A 19,587-nucleotide genomic window follows, 5' to 3' on the forward strand; every position below is an offset into this window, starting at 1 on the left:
AAAAAATATTGATTTCATTATTTTACATAAATGACATGCAATATCCCTGCAGGGGGAGCTTGGTGTCGCAGGAATCGTTGGAACCATGGGAGAAAGAGTAAGAAACGCTGACATAGCCACTTCCATTTTTCCAAATGTCTCTCCGTTCATCCATCCAACACTGAGTCTGTGTGTTTCAGGGTTTGGTGGGTTTCATCGGACCTGTGGGAGAGGTGGGACTGGCAGGAGAGAAGGTAAAATAACTTGTTCTTTCCTTGTAAATGTATTCATTTAAGTCCTCACAAGGTGACTTGAACGTTTTGCTCTTTTCATATTAAGGGTGACCGAGGGGAGATGGGTCATCCCGGACCACCTGGAGAAAAGGGATCAACGGTAAGACACAATGAACATGAGAGAATGAACGGATTTAAGTTTGAGAACATTTGAGAATGTTTAGATTAGTAATAAAAAATTTAATCTGGCTGATTAATGCCATTTTGAGATAATCGGCATTGGCCAATGCCTGCGCTTAACAAAAAATGTCTGCAGACACAAATGGAGGCAGCTTTGGCAAGTGGCTGCTAGGGAAGGCCACAACACTGGCATTGCTTATTTATTTCATAGTTATGTAAGTATATGTGTTTTGAAATTTTGTTCTCTCAAACAAGAAGATAAATTATTTTGTTAAGTGCACCAAAACTCTATTTTTCGTTCATAATTTGTAGTTTTTTGATTACCTGTAGATATATTTTTTTAGGCAATACATATTTTTCTTAATAAAGCGCACTGCAGAAAGAGTAAAAATCTACTTAAGCAGACACACACATTTCATACAATAACAGTGTTAAATAATTGTTGATTTAAATACAGCAATTGTTTAAAATTTCCTAAATTGTTGCATTTGATCAGATGCCAATAAAAGGATTATATAGTGGCCATCAGCCATCAAAAAACCCATATCTGTCAACCACTAGTATAGATATGAGCATATGCATGGTTTTCTGGGTGTGGCGTCTTTAAAAAAATCCTAAGAAATGTTCAACTTAAACTAAACTGTGTGTGTTATTCCCATGGGAATAAACTGATGTGTGGGATTAGCTCAATACCAAAATAATATGCCAAAGTGGCACATCACCCCATGGACCCTTTTAGGACCATGTTTTCTATGCAGCGGTTTAGCACCCGGCAGGAGGCCTTCAGCTGGAAAAAGTTGTAACATTGGAACTATTTTCCCTTTTGTTTGAACCAATGGATCATATCCAATGAGTTACCTCCTTGTTTAATGGCCACAGGAAGATGACTTCTCATTCTGACTTCAGTGTGCACGACACCTTAGTGCCCCAAAAGGTCTTGAGTTTCATGGGCTTTACTCTGTCACTGTCACACACCTACTTCGCAATTTCAAACAGATCTAGTGGCCTATCTGTCACGTATTGTCTATATCTGATATGGACCGTCTAATGTACACTGTATGACCGGCTGAGTGGATGAGAATTTAGTCATCATTCTTGCTGAAACAGAGAGAAGTTTCCTGCTGGCTGACATCCAGTTGGATTCCTCTCAGGACTTAACCACACACACACACACACACACACACACACGCACACGCACACACTTATAAGGAAGTTCTCTGTTGTCCCGCTCTCTCAGCTGCAAAACAGAAACAGACCCTCTGGAAAAGACTGCATCATACAGAGTGAAGGGAGCTGACCAGCAGACATGTATAGCTGCTAACAGAGAGCTCATACTGCAGGCATTTATGATTTCTTTTTCCCGTGGATGCATGAGATCAGAGCTGCCGACTGTGCCCTGGGTTTGCGTATTGGTTAGGTTTTATTGCACTCAGCTGATCTTAGCGGTCTGACTGAAAATACTCCCCATTACATAGTTATGCTTTTACAAATGGTCCGGCCAAAAATTGGGGTCCAGTAAAGGAGAAAGAACAGCAGCCAAAAGCAGTATGTTTTCAGATATAAAATCATCTCCTCTGGCTGTCTGTTTTTCTCTTTTCCCCATTGTCTCTTATTGTTACAGTAGATTTGCTCTCCTGTGCAGAGCTTTTCTGCAGATGTATGATATGTACTTATGCTAGTGTGCATGTGAGACTGAGATCTAATTAATAACCTCAGATAAATTCAAACTGTGTGTGTTGAGATTCAGAATTTAAAACAAAAGCATTTAGTGTGAGTTTGTGTAAAAAAAAAAAGTCACATTTGAAAACTTATCATATTGGTTTGTGTACTTTTTTGCTTAATCCTTAATGTTATTATTGTTCTCAGGTCTTTACTCTTATTGTGTATTGGAGTCCAGCATTTATATAATGTGTGTGTCTGTGTCCATATGACAGGGTCACCCAGGGACGCCAGGTGAGACCGGACCTACAGGACCACCAGGAAGACCAGTAAGTCACCACTCTTTTGCTCATTCTTCCTACTTTTCATTTGATTTTTGCATATGATATTGGATAGTCAGCTGTAATAAGTCAATCAACAGAATATTATCAGCGACTCTTATCCTTAATCCTTAGTTTTCCAAGCAATAAAGCCAAGTATCATGCTTATTTTATATGAGAATTTGATGCTTTTCTTTGTCATGCACAATAATAAACTGAATAGCTTTGAATTGGACTGTTGGTTGGATAAAATATACCATTTTAAATATCACCTTGCACAGGGCATGTTTCACTGTTTTCAGACATTTTTTTGGCAAAATCATGGATTAATCGAGATAATAATTAGGGCAGTCCACAACTATAGAAATTCTTAGTCGACTGACACTTGATTTTGTTGACTTATTGATATGTTAAGTGAAAGTGACAGATTTGTAGAACTGGATTTCTCCACCAGGAAAAACACACCACAAGCAAATCTTCTTTTTACAAGAGATGTGCTCATACGTTTGGTGGGAATACATAATTTAACATTTAAAAAAGCATTCAAAATTAGCAATTACCACAACAAAGCATAAAGAATGACCAATCAACTAAAGAAATCTTAACTGACTTAGACGAAAAATGACCAATAAGTCGACAGAACAACTAAGAGGAGGCTGCCTTCATAATAATCAGCGGATTAATAAAAATTTAGTTTTAGTTGCTGCTCTAGTTATCAACATCTAGGTTTTGCTTGAGGCTGAGAGTAGCAGGTTCAGCTGTATCATAGAAAACTGATCAATAATAATAGCTAAAATGCTAACAGATAAACAAAGGTGTCTTTGTATTTGAGTACAGAAAGGTATCTTTTTCGCAGTTGATAGTAGCATGTAGTGTTAAGAACCCCTCAGTCTGCAGCAAAGGTTTCTGTGAGTATGATGAGAGCTGGCAGCCTCCTGCTGAACCTACATTACCCTCCTGTCAGTCAAAAGCGCAACACCTCTAACCAATTAGAAGCTGCCCTGCCTCCCCTCGCTCGCTCTGTCCTTGCCGCGGTCAGGTTTGACAGAGTGTGGGCTGAGCTCCGGTTGAAGGTGGGGGCCACTGAGCCACCAAAACAAACATAAATACGGGGCTCTGGGGTGCAGCAGGACAGGATTCCTGAGCGGGCCCTTTAATTGGTGTGAGTGACAGATCTAACAACAAACCCCATAGTGTGTTCTCGAGGTCAGGCTGCCCCCCTGGGTCAACAACCTGGGGGCTCTGTGCTCTGTCAGTGTAAACCTTCATTTTATCTCTCCTTCCCTTTTACCCGCCTCTGATTCCCCCTTTTCTTTTGTTCTTCAGGGCCCTCCTGGAGCGGCTGGGCCGGCCGGTACCAGAGGACCCAAAGGCTTACGGGTAAGTTTGAAGCTTCACACCTGTTGTTTTTGCAGCTTAGCTGTTGATGGGAGGGAATGATCATAAACTATGTGAAAGAGTTTAGATGCACATCACTTTGCTGTTTTTGTGCATGCTAGAGCCATGTGCCACTGCTGGGTAAAGCTTTAGAGGGTTAACATAATGAAGTGATATGGAGCTGCCTCTGAACTGAGGTCATGTGTGTTTAATGGACATGGCTGCTTGCATAACACACTCTCGGGTTCAGAGTCAAAGCATGAGTCTGTTCCATCCTTTTCAGAAGTCAGAACTCATTATAACTGCTGGGAGAGCTCCAGTGATGTAAAACAAACAGCCTCTTTTTTTTAATTCCATATAAATGGAACAATGGCTACTAGTTCACTACAAGGGAGGACCCGCCGTCAATCCAGCTATGACATATGTCATGGAAATTGTGATTGTGGCTGCTAGGGAGGTTTCTCTGCAGATAAATTTAGTAAACTGAAGAGTCGTGATTTATGAGGGGATAAGCAAAGCAAAGTTTTTCAATCATTGACGGTTAGCAGAGGGTTTCAAACTCATAAAACAGCATTCACAAAAAACACAATAGCAGTTTTTAGACTTGTGACCTATTTAGAATCAGCTGTGGAAAGTTGGTTTTATAATTTTCCTAAATATGTTCTTTAAGGAATGTTTTGATTTGAATGATGAACATTTATTTTTGTCATTTTTCATCAAATCACAGTAGTGTACACCTGATTTAGACATTTTAAAGTTACACTGCTCCAATGATATAATGGCCAAGCATCATACAAATGTCTTTTGATCGTGAATACAACAAAAATAAGACTAAATCAAATAAAAGTATGAAAAACATGCCAGATTTTTCATTCAAACCAACATCTACAAACATTATGAACAAATATAAAATGACATAAGGTTATTTTTGGGCCATATTTCTTTTCTTTGCATCCATGTTGGTTCTTACCCAAATCTGACTCGATTTTGTCTGATTTTTTTATAAAGCATAAAGTATAAATTATATTATTTTCTGTGTTATAGCTTCTTAGCCAGCTTAATTCCAACTGATTACCACAGATTTTACACTTGTTCGTTCAATTCATCCATACTTTTTTGCATATATAAAACATGTGATATATAAGCATTTGAAATTGGTCCAATTTGAACAGAGAATAACAGGAAGGTTAGTCACTTTTTAAAGGCTGACTGACCTCGAAAAATCTAGAATTTGTGCCAGAAAAATACGAAATTATCATATCAGTGTGTCATGTTTCTGAGAGAGTTGCACATATAATGTCTGAAAGTCTCCAGTTTCACATTATCGTCACTGTACATCACTGTATATTGCGATGTCAGCAATAATAAAGTAAATATAGTAATAACTTTTTTATGTGGCACATTTAGCAGCACAGTAGCAGGATACCCAGAAGGCAATACAACAACAGAAAGACAAGCAGTAAGGCCAAAAAAATCAAATCAACGAAACAAGAGGACAAGAACACAAACACATAGGCTAGTAAAGAAATAGACAGGTGAAACAAACATCTATAAAAAATAGATACACATTAAAATAGAAGTTTAAAACAATAAAAAGTAATACGAGGACAAGAAACATAAAGGAGACATCACATAAAAGCAAGTCTATAAAAATGGATCCTAAGAAGTGATTTAAAAGAAGTCATTCATAGCGGATGTTATGGCCTCCTGAGATAATGAAAATTTAAATTGCTGCAGAATTTCCGAGCTATCAGTCACAGGTTAATATTAATTATTGCTGCATTGCATTGAGGTGACTCACTGGCAGCCGTAAAGTGATTGGAGCAGTTCGTGTTATTAGATACACCTGTGCTGTTAAAACATATTAAACAGTCCACAGCGGAGAGGAAAAACCTTGTCAGCGTAAATGTAAAATAAGTGAAGAGCATTCAAGAAAAATAAAATGAATATTCGGCCTATACAGATGTCAGTAATCACCTGAGATTTGTCAAATTATGGCTTTGCTGCCTCATTAAAAGTGAAATCTTATACAATTCCAGAGTATTTTGCAAGAGATGAAAACAAGCGGATAGCAGCTGGAATTTTAGCTGGCTAAATATCACCAGCAGAAATCTGAGACCTCTGGAACAACGAAGAGCAAATAAATTATTGTTCACTAAGGGTATTCAGGTGGACTCCAAGAGCAAGCAGTGGCAATAATTAATGACAATAATGAATTTTGAAGATGGTAATGACGCAGAACACAGTAAAAAAATGTTGTTAGGGTCAACTGACACACCTCAGTTCCTGTAATATCCTCTGTCCCTTATTTGCTCTCTTCGCTGACCTTTTTCAAAGCTTTTAAAATATTTCTTTTATCACTAGGGACCACTGAGCCAGCTGGAAAGCAGGATAAAATAGCACTGAGCTTCTCTATCTGAGCCGTCCATGGGAGATGAGCCTCGCTGTGGTTGGCCTGGATGCGCTCTCATGTCTCAAGCTGTGTTTTCAATTAATGCTAATGTCTGCAGCTTCCAGTGCCAGTTAATCTGCCTGCTGCTTCATGACTTATGTTGGGTAGTCCAAGCTGAGAAACCTGAGTGTAGCAAGCCAGGAGACATACTGTAGGGGTGGTTTACCAACAGACAGTGAATGTGTACCACAGACACACACTCATGTCTCACTGCCCCCCCCCCCCAACCGCGCACAAGCTTTGTCTGCACAAGAAAGAATGTAAGCTTTCATGCATCCTCGAAAAAATCCCCTTGTTTTTAATGTATAAAGTAAACCACAAGGGGGATTCTGTTTCAGAGATGCTAAAAGGAGAAATCCGCTCACTAAGCTGTCTAGAACACCAAACCCCTTTAAAGTCTAGAATAAAGATGCAATGTGTAATATTTGGCTACAAGCTCTGAACCAATAGGGGGCAGCATTTCACCTCCTCCTTCCCAGACTGTGTACAGTACACATGTAAAATAAACCTTGCTGTGTCATAAAAAATGCATAGCGAACCTTCCAAACTTGCCAATCTTGCCTCATCACATGACAGTAATGCTAAGTGGTTAAATATGGTGATGGCATACAATCTCAATTTGCCAATTTAAAATTAACGAATACGTAAAATTTGACCAAACTGCTGAAATTCCAAGAGCTGATCAAATTTTTTTTTTGAAAAGCAGCAACATCAAAACCATATATCAAGGACTTTTTAAATTATTTGTATTGCCATTAACTACACTGGTAACAGTAATTACCAATAATGAATGCAATAATAAGCATTACCTTAATTAACAATGAACTTAAATGTCTAGTAATCATTTACTAATGTGCATGTTAATTAAGGTATTTGCTCATACATTATATTTAATGAATTATTGTAAAATTTTTCTCTTGCACTAAAGATATCTGATATTAAATAGCCAATGTTAGATGTAACCTACTTACCAGTCTAAAAGCAGCTTTACCTTTAACATGATTGACAAGCCCTTGGTACAGCTCCCCTTCTTTGTGCTCTAATGTTGGACTTACTAGATGCTGCAGTAACTCACTAACTTACACGACAGGATGCACCATGGCAAGCTCCTTAGCATGCTCATTTCAGTAGATATCTCTGCAAATCAACACTAGATGTCTAGGATATAAAGTCAACATTAGCCATGTTTCTATTAAAGAGAAAAACTAAGAAAGAAAAGATAGAGACTAAAATAGAGACGTTTCCATCAGCTGGTGTAAAGCAAATAAACAAAGTTACATGAATGTACTTTTGCAGGAAGAAAGCAGTGTAATGTATTGCTGTCGCAAGAAACAAAACAGTAGAAGAAGTAGAAATAAAAAACAGAAACACATTTTTTTTAAAAACAGAGAGAACTCATCAAGAATTGGATTCAATTGGGCAACTTATAATTTTTCTTTTATGTCAGAGGAAACAGGTGATCATTCATGTGAGTTGTCAAAACTTATTTGGAAAAAGCTTTTCCATCGCACGTTTAGTGCATTAACTATCTGTTTTTCTATCAAGCTTTTCTCATGCAAAGCTTCAAAAGGCACATAGACATTTGTTGCCATATCTTACACATTGCACCTTTAAGACAGACTGTTTCAGACACCCAACATGAAGGACTGTGTCATACACATGACGACTTCACCTCTGAATGTGCTAAATGAGGCTGAATACAACTTTTACACAGACTTAAACACCACATGTCTTTTAGATGTTAGCCACTTGGCTTGAGGAACAAGGCTTTAATGTTGACAGCGATGTAACATCTGGCCTCACTCTCTGAAACATTGGCACTGGACTGTTTTATAACATGGAAATATTGCGGTTTAAGAGATAAAACTGCATGTTGGCATCAGACCAGACAGGAAGCTTGTACCACTATCCACTCTTTTCTTTCTTTCGTTCTTTCTTTCAGTGTTTATGTTTTACTTGCTTGCATAAAAGCCTGTTTTTAACTCGTGGACTTTGTGGATGTCAGCCACGAGGAATCACCAGTCTGACTAATCTCGCTTTGGATCTAATAACTCCTCATGACGTCTGACCTACAAATGCTCAGCTAATGTTTTCCATATTGAAGAGCATATTAATCTCATCATCTCTCCCTCTCTGCGGTCAGTGGTTATTATTGCGCTAGTTTAAATAGATGTTCTTGATTGTTTTGAAATCATGCTCCTGGTGTTCCTTTTCTTCCTTCTGTTACAAATCAGTGTAATTAATTAACGTTTGAAGTGTAATATTTGAGGGTTTTTCCGTGTCCTGATGGGGTGAAATATTTTCCCTACACATCCATCGGTTAATCCGGCTATGTAAACGCAAGCAGTGGGTAGCAGGTACCCCAGACAGGAATGTTAATGAGCGCTGCTTATCCAGCTCTATGTATAATAGGCTTATAGCACTTGGGCTAGCGGTGTTCTCCACGGGCCAGACTCACACTGTGCCCAGTCATCAACCACTCGCACAACAAAGCTGCCTGTGTGGCTGTGTCATGTCATATTTGCTTTCTCCTGTAAAGGAATTAATGATCCTGAGAAAAACACTTGTTATTTATAATCACTGTTAGCTATGAGTGACCTGCGGCGTATCAGAGGGTCTTCATATCGACAGCGAGCCGGCATCCTCCACTGTGTAGATAGAGGGAAGCTGTTGCGGGTGCAGGTGCAGAGCAGATGGACTGTATTGGTCCACTGCCTGGCTCCCATTTATTATCACTGCTCAGTAGACGAGCAGGCCTTTAAGCACTTTGGATTGATTATGTTTGACAGTTTCACCCATGTAATCTAAACATTCAGACTGCTCTGACAGTGTGTGTGTTTAAGTGTGAACCGTATGTATCTTTGTGTGCTCAGGCTTTGTGCCCCCATCATTAAAATAATGCAAGTCAATGCCATGTGTGACACCTGTAGCTATTTCTGTGCAACTTTATTTACCATAAAAAGTGCAGTTTACAGGCCCTCACACTGCCTCAGCCTGTACATAGGTGTTTGTTTACAGCATGTTGTGGCCGTCTGGCTGTGTTACAGTGACCTCTGTTGGTGAAGTGACAGCTGTCTTGTGTTTCAGGGAGCGATCGGGCCTGACGGTCCAACAGGAGAGATGGGGTTAGAGGGCAAGGCGGTAAGATATCTCACTTGATTGCATGCATTTATTGGAATTTCTGTGTTTCTATATAACTCTGAGACCAAGGAGAAAAAAAACTTTATATTTTGATTTTCTTTGATATATAATTTAATTAAATTGGATGTAAGATGCCCCTTGTGCAAATCTTTAAAAAAAAAAAAAGTAAATTAGAGTACCGAACATTAACATTATATGATTTAATTCAGTTTAAGAAATATTAAAGGTAATTTTCATGCTTTTAACTGGTAATTTATAATAAGTGTGCATGTGTGTTTCTGTACAAGATAAATAATCTATGTTGTAACTCTTCCTCAAATAATTTTAAATAAGTACTTTCTGTTTCCTTAAGTATGAAAAGTGGTTGAAGTGAGAAGAAACGTGTCCCCCGGCAAAGGATGGGTCAAACTGTATAGACATTTTTGAAAGGTTTAAAATTAAGATAAACTTCTACAATCGTAATATAAAATAGTAAAGACTCCCATAAATAAAAAACACCATCTGAAGAACAGAACCATTATATATTAAGTTATAGCTCATAGTTAAGACTTCCATGAATGAAAAACAACATCCTTAATAAGAGCAGAAATAATATATCATTATTAATGTGAATACTAATTGCCTTCACTGCCATAAAACACGTCTACTGCAATTCCTCCCATTTTGAAAAAACAGAAGATGTGCAAGAACACAGCCCGATGTCTGTTACATCAATAGAAAGCCCAGTATGTGCTTTCACAGTAAATCAACACTTGAATAAACTGCATACATCATGTTTAATATAAAGGTCTCAGTGTCCCCCGCTGAGGAAAATGGGACTTGCCAGATCTCAGGAGGATAAATATTACAACATTACAAAGTCAAGCTGTGCAGACACAAGAGTAATGACCATAAAATAGCATTCAATAGTGTAAAAATGATATCCTCCAACATATATGATAGATTTCTAAGGGGGGGGGGGGGGGATGTATCATGTGTACCAAAAATTGCAAGCTACACATCTTCTCCATCCAGACAGGGAATATACAGACATGTCTGCACGCGGCTATCTCTCATCCTTCCTTCTCTCCACAGGGCGCTGATGGTCCTCCAGGAAAAATAGGTTTCCCTGGACCACAGGTAAAGCACTGGGGTACTTTTCTACTTTTCCACTCCTTCCTCTCATATATTTTTGGGGGTTATGTTCCTCTGGAGACACGAAGCATCATAGTGATTTAGAAGACCGACCTGATACCAGCAGTGTGGAGACCCACAGTCAGATACAACATTACTCTCAAGGACAGTTCTCTCCTTCAAGGCTTTTCTTCAGACTGTGGGTCAGATTTACATGCACAAAAGTTAAACTTAGTTATTTCCACGGCTCATTGTTTGAATTTGAGAATATTTGTTCAGCATGCGATTAAACCCCACTTTTGGAAAAAATTGTGGCCACATATCGCTGAAAATGCTAATGGTTAAAAAAAAAAATTAAAAATCTATTGTAGTAGGGGTCAATACATTAAGTAACTGGCAGATAGAAAGAGGTTAAGTGATTTTGTTTGAATGCATTGGTTCTCAACCTGGTGTCCAGACTCCCACTAGGGGTCGCCAAAGCGTCACAGGGGGTCACAAGGCCTTCTTAAAAAAATACATATATATATATATATATATATATATATATATATATATATATATATATATATACAGTTGGCCTGTATCCCAGCATTTCATATTTTGAAATGAAGAAAACTATTTTTTGTTGTTGTTATTATTATTATTATTATTATTATTTTAGATAGAAATCTCACAGGAAAAGGTCACAGTTAAGACCTGAACACAAACTATATTTACAGAGGCTTCCTTCTCTGCTAAACAGCCTCTTTCTGCATTAGAAAAGTATGCAGATAAAAGAGCTAATAGAAAATTGGCAAAGAGAGAAAAAATAAGCCTATTACATATGTATGATTATAAAACATTATACAGAATGAGAATTGTATTAAGAGTTTCTAAAAGCATCAAGAAAACTAATCTCTAGTGCAATATTCATAGGCATCATTTGGTCAAAATTAATTTATTCATTCACTGCTATTGTTATGCATTGAATATAGTATGAAATATCCATAAAATATGTTACTTACTCATCTCATTTAGATATTGATAGAGTTGGGGTCCCTTAAGGAAAGAAGTTTTGAACCACTGCACTAATGTATTATTATTATTATTACATAAACAACATGTCTGTATCCTGTATTACATATTCTTCCTTTGATCGTACAGGGGAAGATTGGAGAGTCAGGAGAAACTGGGCCTAAAGGTTTTCCTGTAAGTTCCCTTTGTTATTATATGCATATACTAATTAAGAAAGTTAGATGCACCGACAACCTCAAAGTGTAACTACGTTTTTATTCAAGTACTTAAGAACAATTTTCAGGTATTCTACCTTTTTTTGTAAATTTATACTTCTACTCCACTACATTTTGAGGCAAATATTGTACTTTTTACTACATTACATTTAGCTGCCAGCTTTCGTTACTTTTCTGGTCGAGATTTAACATGAAAATGAGATCAATTTAAAGCTATTAGACATTTTTTATTAATTAAATCTCATAACAGTATATTAAGTAATTACAAAGAGCCCTACATTGAAAAATTAAAATGCAGCTTACACAAATGCACCAAAAATAATAATCCAATAATATATTTGGAATATATATATATATAAAACAATCTGAGTGGGGCCATTCTGCATAATGAGTACTTTTACTTTTGATACTTTAAGTACATTTTGATGCTGATACTTTTACACTTTTACTTAAGTAAGTTTTTAATTCAGGACTTTTACTTGTACAATAAAATACATGTACGAAGTGTTTTATGAATGTGAGATAAAGTGTGTGCATGTATTCTGAACTCACTGACCCTTCTGTCTACAGGGTATCCAAGGGCCCTCAGGACCTCCAGGGGACAAGGGAATACCAGGCGAGCCGGTATGACTCTCCAACTGTCTCTCCATCTTTTTATATATTATTATATCTTCTCTGCATTTTTATCTCTGACATCTTGACATCCTTATCTCCCTCAGTCTCTTTCCATCTCTCTCTCCTTCTGTTTTCTTTGTGGGGGCCCATTCTTTCCAATCCAGTATTCTTCCTCAAGCTCATCAAACTTTTCCCCTACATTTTTCATAACCATACTTACTGGTTTTTATTAGATTCTCTCTAGCAACAAACAGCACCTTGTTTCCCTCTGCCCAGTCCTGTTAGCTCCAAAATATAATAGCCAGGAGGAAGTTTATGAGACATATTTTAGTCATTATTAAAATATATTTGCTTGCATTAAATGTTTCCTCCAGAACAGCCAGAGAGTTGTCTCATCCCTCACACATCTGCTCTACAGCGGCAGGAGACTGAACTGCAAGGATGCTGACTGAACAGAATGATTTTTAATAAAGACACTTAACTTGTAAAAGATTTGCTGTCTTTGTAGTTTTACTTTTTTTATGTGCAATAAAAGAGGCAGAAAAAAATTATTTTCTCCTCTTTCCAATCAAATAAAACATGAATCACTAGATTTCACTATCTCAAGACGACCCTCAGGCAGCTAAATGTAGTTTACTTAATTTCACAGCAGACTCTTTATACCTCAAATAGGAAAGACAAATGTTATGCGAGAGACTGAATTTCAGGTCTATTGTGGTTTTTACTGGCATAATTAGCATATATCATGAAATATATGATTGCATGATCATGTCAAATCATGGATGGATAACTGAATGGGCCTACTGGGGACAGCCCCAGGGCCCCAAACGGTTAGGGCCCCCTCTGGCCCCCTTCACCTGCAAAATGCAGGCCTGCATTCAAAGAGGCACATGCAGACCAGGAAGACACTCAAAATAACCACAAAGAAACAAACTAGGCTACAATGAGATCAAACTAGATTCTAAACAGGGGCGTTCCCGGTGGCACACCTGGTAGAGCGCGTACCATAGAGGCATTGTCCTCGTAATCGGGCGGCCCGGGTTCGAATCCGACTCAGAGCCCTTTCCCATGTCTTCCCCTTTGTCTCTCCCTTCACTCTGTCCTATCAATAAAGCCCAAAAATGGCCAAAAAAATATCTTAAAAAGATTCTAAACAGTTGCAAAGAGGCACGAAGAGACTATTAAAGGTGGCAAAACTACCACAAATAGACACAACATGATCACAAAGAGACCAAAACAACTCTCAATGCTAAACAGCTGCACGAAGACACAAAAAGACACACAACGATTATGTCACAAATAGACTCAAAATAATAAAGAGGCACAAAAAGATTACAAAAACATTAGAAACTGATGCTAAACAGCTGCAGAGAGACACAAAGAGACTCACAATGACTATGAAAAGTGGAAAAAAACAAACCACAAATAGGAGCAAAATGCCTACAAAGAGACACAAGACAACAGCAAAAAGAAGATAAATAACTATAAAGTCTGGATATTGCTCCAATGTAGGATAGGTGTCCTTTTGCATGCACAGGGGTCCCTTTTTTCTCATTATCTGCCCAGTTTCTGCACAGTGTCTACACGGTTTTGTCAGTTATTAGTTATTTAATGGTTTTGATTCAAACTAGCTTTTGTGGTTGCATATAAATAAATATTTAATCAAGAGGATAAAGTGGAGTTTCCCAGCAACCATTTACACAAAATAAATCCTCCTTTAGAAAGTATAATTGTTTAAAATCACCTTTTCCCCTCCTTATCATTCTCCATTGTCTCACCTCGGATGCCGCACAGCTGCTTCCACTGATGAGACAATACACATCATGTTCGTTTTCTTTCTTCTTAGTATGAGTTAAAGACCTCACAGGTGACTTTAGTTATACATCACAATTGTTTGGACTGGATGCAAGTCAACCAGGGAGCAAACATCAATCATATGCACTGAGATTAAAAAGTATTCATGGCGTTTTAGAAGCATAATTAGTGACACAGTTAGTCACTGAATTCAGAGCCAAACTGTGTACAGATGGTTTACTGATGTATCTGCTGTTGGCTCATCCACTCTCAGCATTAGCCAGATATGGCCTGTTTTTTATACTTATTAAATGAGATCTGATGTTGATTAGTGTGAAATATCCCCAGTTGATTTTTATTCTGATAATCATTCACGTATTTATGTTGTCATCTCACAGGGACCACCTGGGCCACCGGGGACTGTGGGACTGTTGGGAGAAATTGGTCCAAAGGTGAGAGACACAAACTAGCACACACACACACACACACACACACACACACACACACACACACAAGTACAAGTACATCAACAAGTCAATCTGAGGGACATGTACTTCACCTGGGTATTTCCCCTTTACGCTGTTTTATATGTCTACTCCACTACATCTCAGAGTTCACTAATCAATTTTTGCTCCATGACATCTGTTTGACAACTTTAGTTACTTTTCAGTTTTTTATATCCTTTCTGTCCAGTGAGAACCACTTAGAGCCCTGATTTTAAAAAAAAAAGTTGGGATGCTGCGAAAAACTTAAAAAAAACAAAAAACAGAATGCATGATTGCAACCTTTGCGATTTTACCCAGCATCACAACTTCTTGGGCCTCAAGGTTGTATCTCCAGATGTGTTGAGTTCAGTGGTGGAAGAAGCATTCAGAGTTTGAATGTTTGTGATAAACATTCAAATGAAGTGTTCCCTAACAAGTGGAGAAAATTCTTCTACTTCTAAAGCTAAATTATCTCTTTAAAATTGTCTGGAAAATGCATCTTTACAAAGCTGAAAACATGATCATTTCTGAGCTCATGACAAGTTGACTTTTTAGAGATACGTGGTTCTCACAGGACAGTGATGCTAAAAATATACAGTATGATGATCTTATCAGTGATAGAAGAATTATTCAGATCCCTTACTTAAGTAAAAGTACTAATACCACACTGCAGAATTACTCCACTATAAATAACTATCCTGCATTCAAAACTTACTGAAGTAAAAGTACAAATGTATCAGCATCAAAATGAACTAACTTAATATACTGTTATGAGGTTTAATTAAACAAAGGTCTAATAACTTTACATTGTTAAATATTGACCTGAAAAGTAACTAAAGCTGGCACCTAAATGTAGTGGAGTAAAAAGTACAATATTTACCTCTAAATATAGTGCAGTAGTAGTATAAATTTACCTTAAAATGGAAATTAGTACAATTTTGAGGTACTTGTACTTTAGGAACAGTACCTGAGTAAATGTACTTAGTTACATCCCACCTCTGAACTTTGACGTTGGTAAAATACAACATACAATTTACTATAACAAAAAATATTAATCCAAAAACATAATATGTTGTAGAAGTACAATAGAGTAACACTGACAGGGAACATTATAATGGACAATGTTTAATTTGAGTACTTTGCGTGATTTTTGCTGAAAATACTTTTGCACTTTTACTTGAGTAAGATTTTGCATTCAGGACTTTTACTTGTAGTGGAGTAATTTCACAGTTTGGTAGTAGTCCTTTTACTTATTATGTAAAGGGTCTGAATACTTCATATACTACTGATCCCTGAATAGGGTCACTGTTGTTCATCTGCACACACGCACACACGCACACACACACACACACACACACACACACACACACACACACACACACACACACACAGGGTATTGTTGAAGACTAAATGATTAAATATGTGACATCTGTTGTTAACCCTGCCCCAGTCAGTAAATCAATAATGCTCTGTGATTAAAATAATCTGTCCAATTAAACTAATTAAGCCACATTAGAGAGGTGTCCTCTTTCTCTCTGTCCCTCATGACAACATGTACTGGAACTCACCCCTGACATATAATTCATAGCTCATGCCAAAGACTCATTAGCCCTTAATTTGTGTCCAAAAACATTCATTAATTTCCATTCATCATTTCCTTTTCTTCCATCCTGTACGTGTTTATAAAGGGTCCTCCAGGCAAGGTGGGAGAACTAGGACTGCCAGGCGAGCCAGGAGAGAAGGTGAGACAACATATTGTTGCAGTTTTTGCCTTCAATTTTAGAGTTTAAAATCAAATGTTGCGTGCTTAATTTGTGTCTGTATTTGTCAGGGAGCCATTGGACCTGCTGGGAACATCGGAGAGCAGGGACTAATAGGACAGCGGGTGCGTTTATCAGCATTAAACTATCAGATATTTGTAACAGATGGAGCTGTTTGCTTTATTAACCTTTTTATGCGTGTGTGTGAAAACAGGGAGAGCCAGGCCTAGAGGGAGAAGCTGGTCCAGCTGGTCCCGATGGAGCCAAGGTGACGTATTTCGCCAAAACGTCATTGATATTGTTTTTTAAGATATGGAGACATGAGTTCTAGTACTCTTAACTTAATGAGAGTTTTTATGTGCTCAGGGTGAAAAAGGCGACATGGGTCAGGAGGGCGACAACGGAGAAAAAGGTGAAATCGGGCTAAAGGGAAAGGAGGGCCCACCTGGAAGTCCTGGACTCAACGGCGTCAGAGTTAGTAGTCTCTCTTTCTGCTCACATTCACACATATTTCGCAAACCGTCCTAAGCTGTTTCCTAATCTTATTTTCTCTCTGAAGGGTCCAGAAGGGAAACCTGGCAAAATTGGGGAAAGAGGCAAACAAGGATCAAAGGTATTAAAATCAAATCATCTTAAATGGCAGCTTAATCCTTCAGAAACCAAAAGTATTCACATGCAATGACATAAAAATGCTGTGCAGTCAGCGGTTCTGTAACTCAGTTTGTGTATGTTTAGGGTGCCAAAGGTCATCAAGGTCACCTCGGGGAGACTGGGACGGTTGGGAAGACTGGCCCGCCTGGTTTTGTTGGGCCGAAGGGGTCCAGAGGAACCATCGGACACGTGGTAAAGTGGAACAGTAATGATAAACATATTTATCATTCATTATTGAAACAGTTTTTATTGTTCTGAATTATGTATAATGTGACTGAAGACACAGCATTTGTTCTCTGCAGGGAGCTCCTGGTCGAATGGGTCAGCAGGGGGAAACTGGTATATCAGGTTATGAGGTAAGATGATCTGATTATAAGTGTACATTAAACATTAAACAAGCCTGTTATGTTCTTTTTGTATTCAGTGTATCATTTTTCAGGGTTTCTAAACATTTTCATTGACGAATTTCAAAACTTTTCAATGACTTAATAAAATTAACCCATAATAAAATGTCCATTACACAAACAGAAGTGTACAGCGTTCTGAACTCAGATGTTATTTCTTTTATGAAAATTAAACAGCAGCCTTTTTAAATCTATAATAGTTGGTTATTTTCATATTAACGTCAAATCAGTCTGTCACTGGCTTTCAAGCAGGAGGGAAGTGAGAGTGATTGCAATATAAATGTATTTTTATTGCTTGGATTATGTCTGATATAATTCAACTATGTCAGAAAATGCGGAAGATGAAGAAACGTACATGATGATAAACAAAAGGCTCATATAAGAGCTACTCTATGCAATCAGTTGTTATGCTGTCATCTTATCCACTGAAGATTACAGTAATAATACATTTCATTAAAACAACTAATTCCATGACTTTTCCAGGGTGGGAAGTTAGATTTTTTTAATTCTTTTCTAGTTTTTCCATGACCATAGGAAGACTTTCACATAACATTTCTTGTGTCTTTTGCAGGGCCATCAGGGATCACAGGGCCCCATGGGGTCTCCAGGACCAAAAGGTGAAAAGGTACACCTCGTTCACTTTATGTAACACTCAACTTTTATCCTCTCCATTCTCTTTGTCCTCTTTTATCCTTTCCTCAGCACCAGATTAGACTGGTAGCAAGTCACCTGAAAGTGGATCAATAACCAAATGTTTTTATTGAGCAATGAAAAATACATCATAAAATGCACCTCTGTCCGTAAGCATCTTGTAATGATCACCCCTGTTGTGAAACCTCAGACCTTCACCATAGACAACACTTTGATCAAATGTTACAGCTTTCATTTCAGCCAAAGACAGAGGGGTAATTTTTCCACGCATTGGTGAGGTTTTAGATTAGCTATAACTCATCATAATCATCCATGTGATCGCATCTAAAGGAAGGCATACACAAAGTAAACTTTCCAACATATGTTACATTTTAGTTCCTAGGCTTGATACAGTAGACTGAATCAACACAGATGTGTTTGTTATGCAAAACATCTACATTTTCACTGTTGTGATTTTCATCTGCAGGGCGAGCAGGGGGATGATGGGAAAGTCGAGGGTCCTCCTGGTCCTCCAGGTGACATAGTAAGTCACACCTGACTTACTTTTCTCCCTCTTCCTACTGTTTGTCTGCTTTAAGAGTTCAGAAATCAAATAATTTGTTGTTAAGTCATATTTCTTGTTTCATCAGGGTCCTCCAGGTGACAGAGGAGAGAGAGGGGAATCAGGAGATCCGGGTTATAAAGTAAGTACCATCTCTTCAGGTGATTTTAGAATGATTTATTTGGTTACTACGTGGTTTATATTCTGTTTTTCTCCCTCAGGGTCAGGTTGGTGTGGATGGAGAGAGAGGCCGATCTGGAGCTCCTGGACAACCTGTAAGTGTCAAAACTTTCACAGTTCTGTCATTAAAGCTACATAAACAACCAGCGGGCAGGTTGTCTTTATGTGCTTTCATTAACATAACTGTCAATTTCAGGGACAGGCTGGACCTCGTGGACAACAAGGACCCAAAGGGGCCAAAGGAGATCAAGTAAGGATGTCAAAACAAAAACATTGTGTGTGTTTGATAGAGGATGTCACTGCATGCATGTCTGAGAAGTTAAAAGTTATATGCAGTCCTATTTCTTGTCTGTATTGCATTAGCTACAGTCTAGATACTGTGCTCAATCATGTGTATGGTGTAAGTTGAATGCTTCAATAATAAACTCTGGTAAAAGAGCATTTTACCTATTTTATTAACAATATTGGGCAGTGATATTCAACTTTGGCTTGCAATAGGGTGCTGGGTGGCCTACTGACTATTTTCTAATTCTATATGAAAATAAATGTATATGCGCTATGACTTTTTCTTGTACTAAGGTGCCAGACTGCATTTAAAAGGCATAAAAATAGAGCTTGTTTATCCAAAATAAAATGCCATGGGAGGACCCCTTGACAGAATGTAAGCATTTAGCATTTACAACTGAAATGCAGTTCTATTAAATGCAATAAAATATCAGATTTATCTGTCATATAGGCCTAATGTCAATCCTTGTGAAAGGATAATTTTGTCATTAAGTTATGGAATAAGTCAGTTAATTGAAAATAGAATAAGAATTTCCAA

At 37.8% G+C, this 19,587-nt stretch overlaps 1 protein-coding gene across 1 annotated transcript in view; it reads left to right on the forward strand.

The window, feature by feature from the left end:
- col27a1a (collagen, type XXVII, alpha 1a) overlaps positions 1-19,587 on the forward strand; it is an 88,549-nt gene that overhangs the window by 58,325 nt on the left and 10,637 nt on the right. The window contains exons 24-45 of the mRNA XM_059358635.1: positions 53-97; positions 180-233; positions 319-372; positions 2,327-2,380; positions 3,698-3,751; positions 9,288-9,341; positions 10,416-10,460; positions 11,598-11,642; positions 12,254-12,307; positions 14,491-14,544; positions 16,266-16,319; positions 16,409-16,462; positions 16,552-16,605; positions 16,704-16,811; positions 16,897-16,950; positions 17,073-17,180; positions 17,291-17,344; positions 17,964-18,017; positions 18,510-18,566; positions 18,673-18,726; positions 18,806-18,859; positions 18,961-19,014. Coding sequence (XP_059214618.1) covers positions 53-97; positions 180-233; positions 319-372; positions 2,327-2,380; positions 3,698-3,751; positions 9,288-9,341; positions 10,416-10,460; positions 11,598-11,642; positions 12,254-12,307; positions 14,491-14,544; positions 16,266-16,319; positions 16,409-16,462; positions 16,552-16,605; positions 16,704-16,811; positions 16,897-16,950; positions 17,073-17,180; positions 17,291-17,344; positions 17,964-18,017; positions 18,510-18,566; positions 18,673-18,726; positions 18,806-18,859; positions 18,961-19,014 — 1,272 coding nt within the window. The remainder of the gene's footprint in view (positions 1-52; positions 98-179; positions 234-318; positions 373-2,326; positions 2,381-3,697; positions 3,752-9,287; positions 9,342-10,415; positions 10,461-11,597; positions 11,643-12,253; positions 12,308-14,490; positions 14,545-16,265; positions 16,320-16,408; positions 16,463-16,551; positions 16,606-16,703; positions 16,812-16,896; positions 16,951-17,072; positions 17,181-17,290; positions 17,345-17,963; positions 18,018-18,509; positions 18,567-18,672; positions 18,727-18,805; positions 18,860-18,960; positions 19,015-19,587) is intronic.

This window comes from Centropristis striata, chromosome 19 (genome assembly GCF_030273125.1).
Source record: "Centropristis striata isolate RG_2023a ecotype Rhode Island chromosome 19, C.striata_1.0, whole genome shotgun sequence".
Classification (NCBI taxonomy): domain Eukaryota; kingdom Metazoa; phylum Chordata; class Actinopteri; order Perciformes; family Serranidae; genus Centropristis; species Centropristis striata.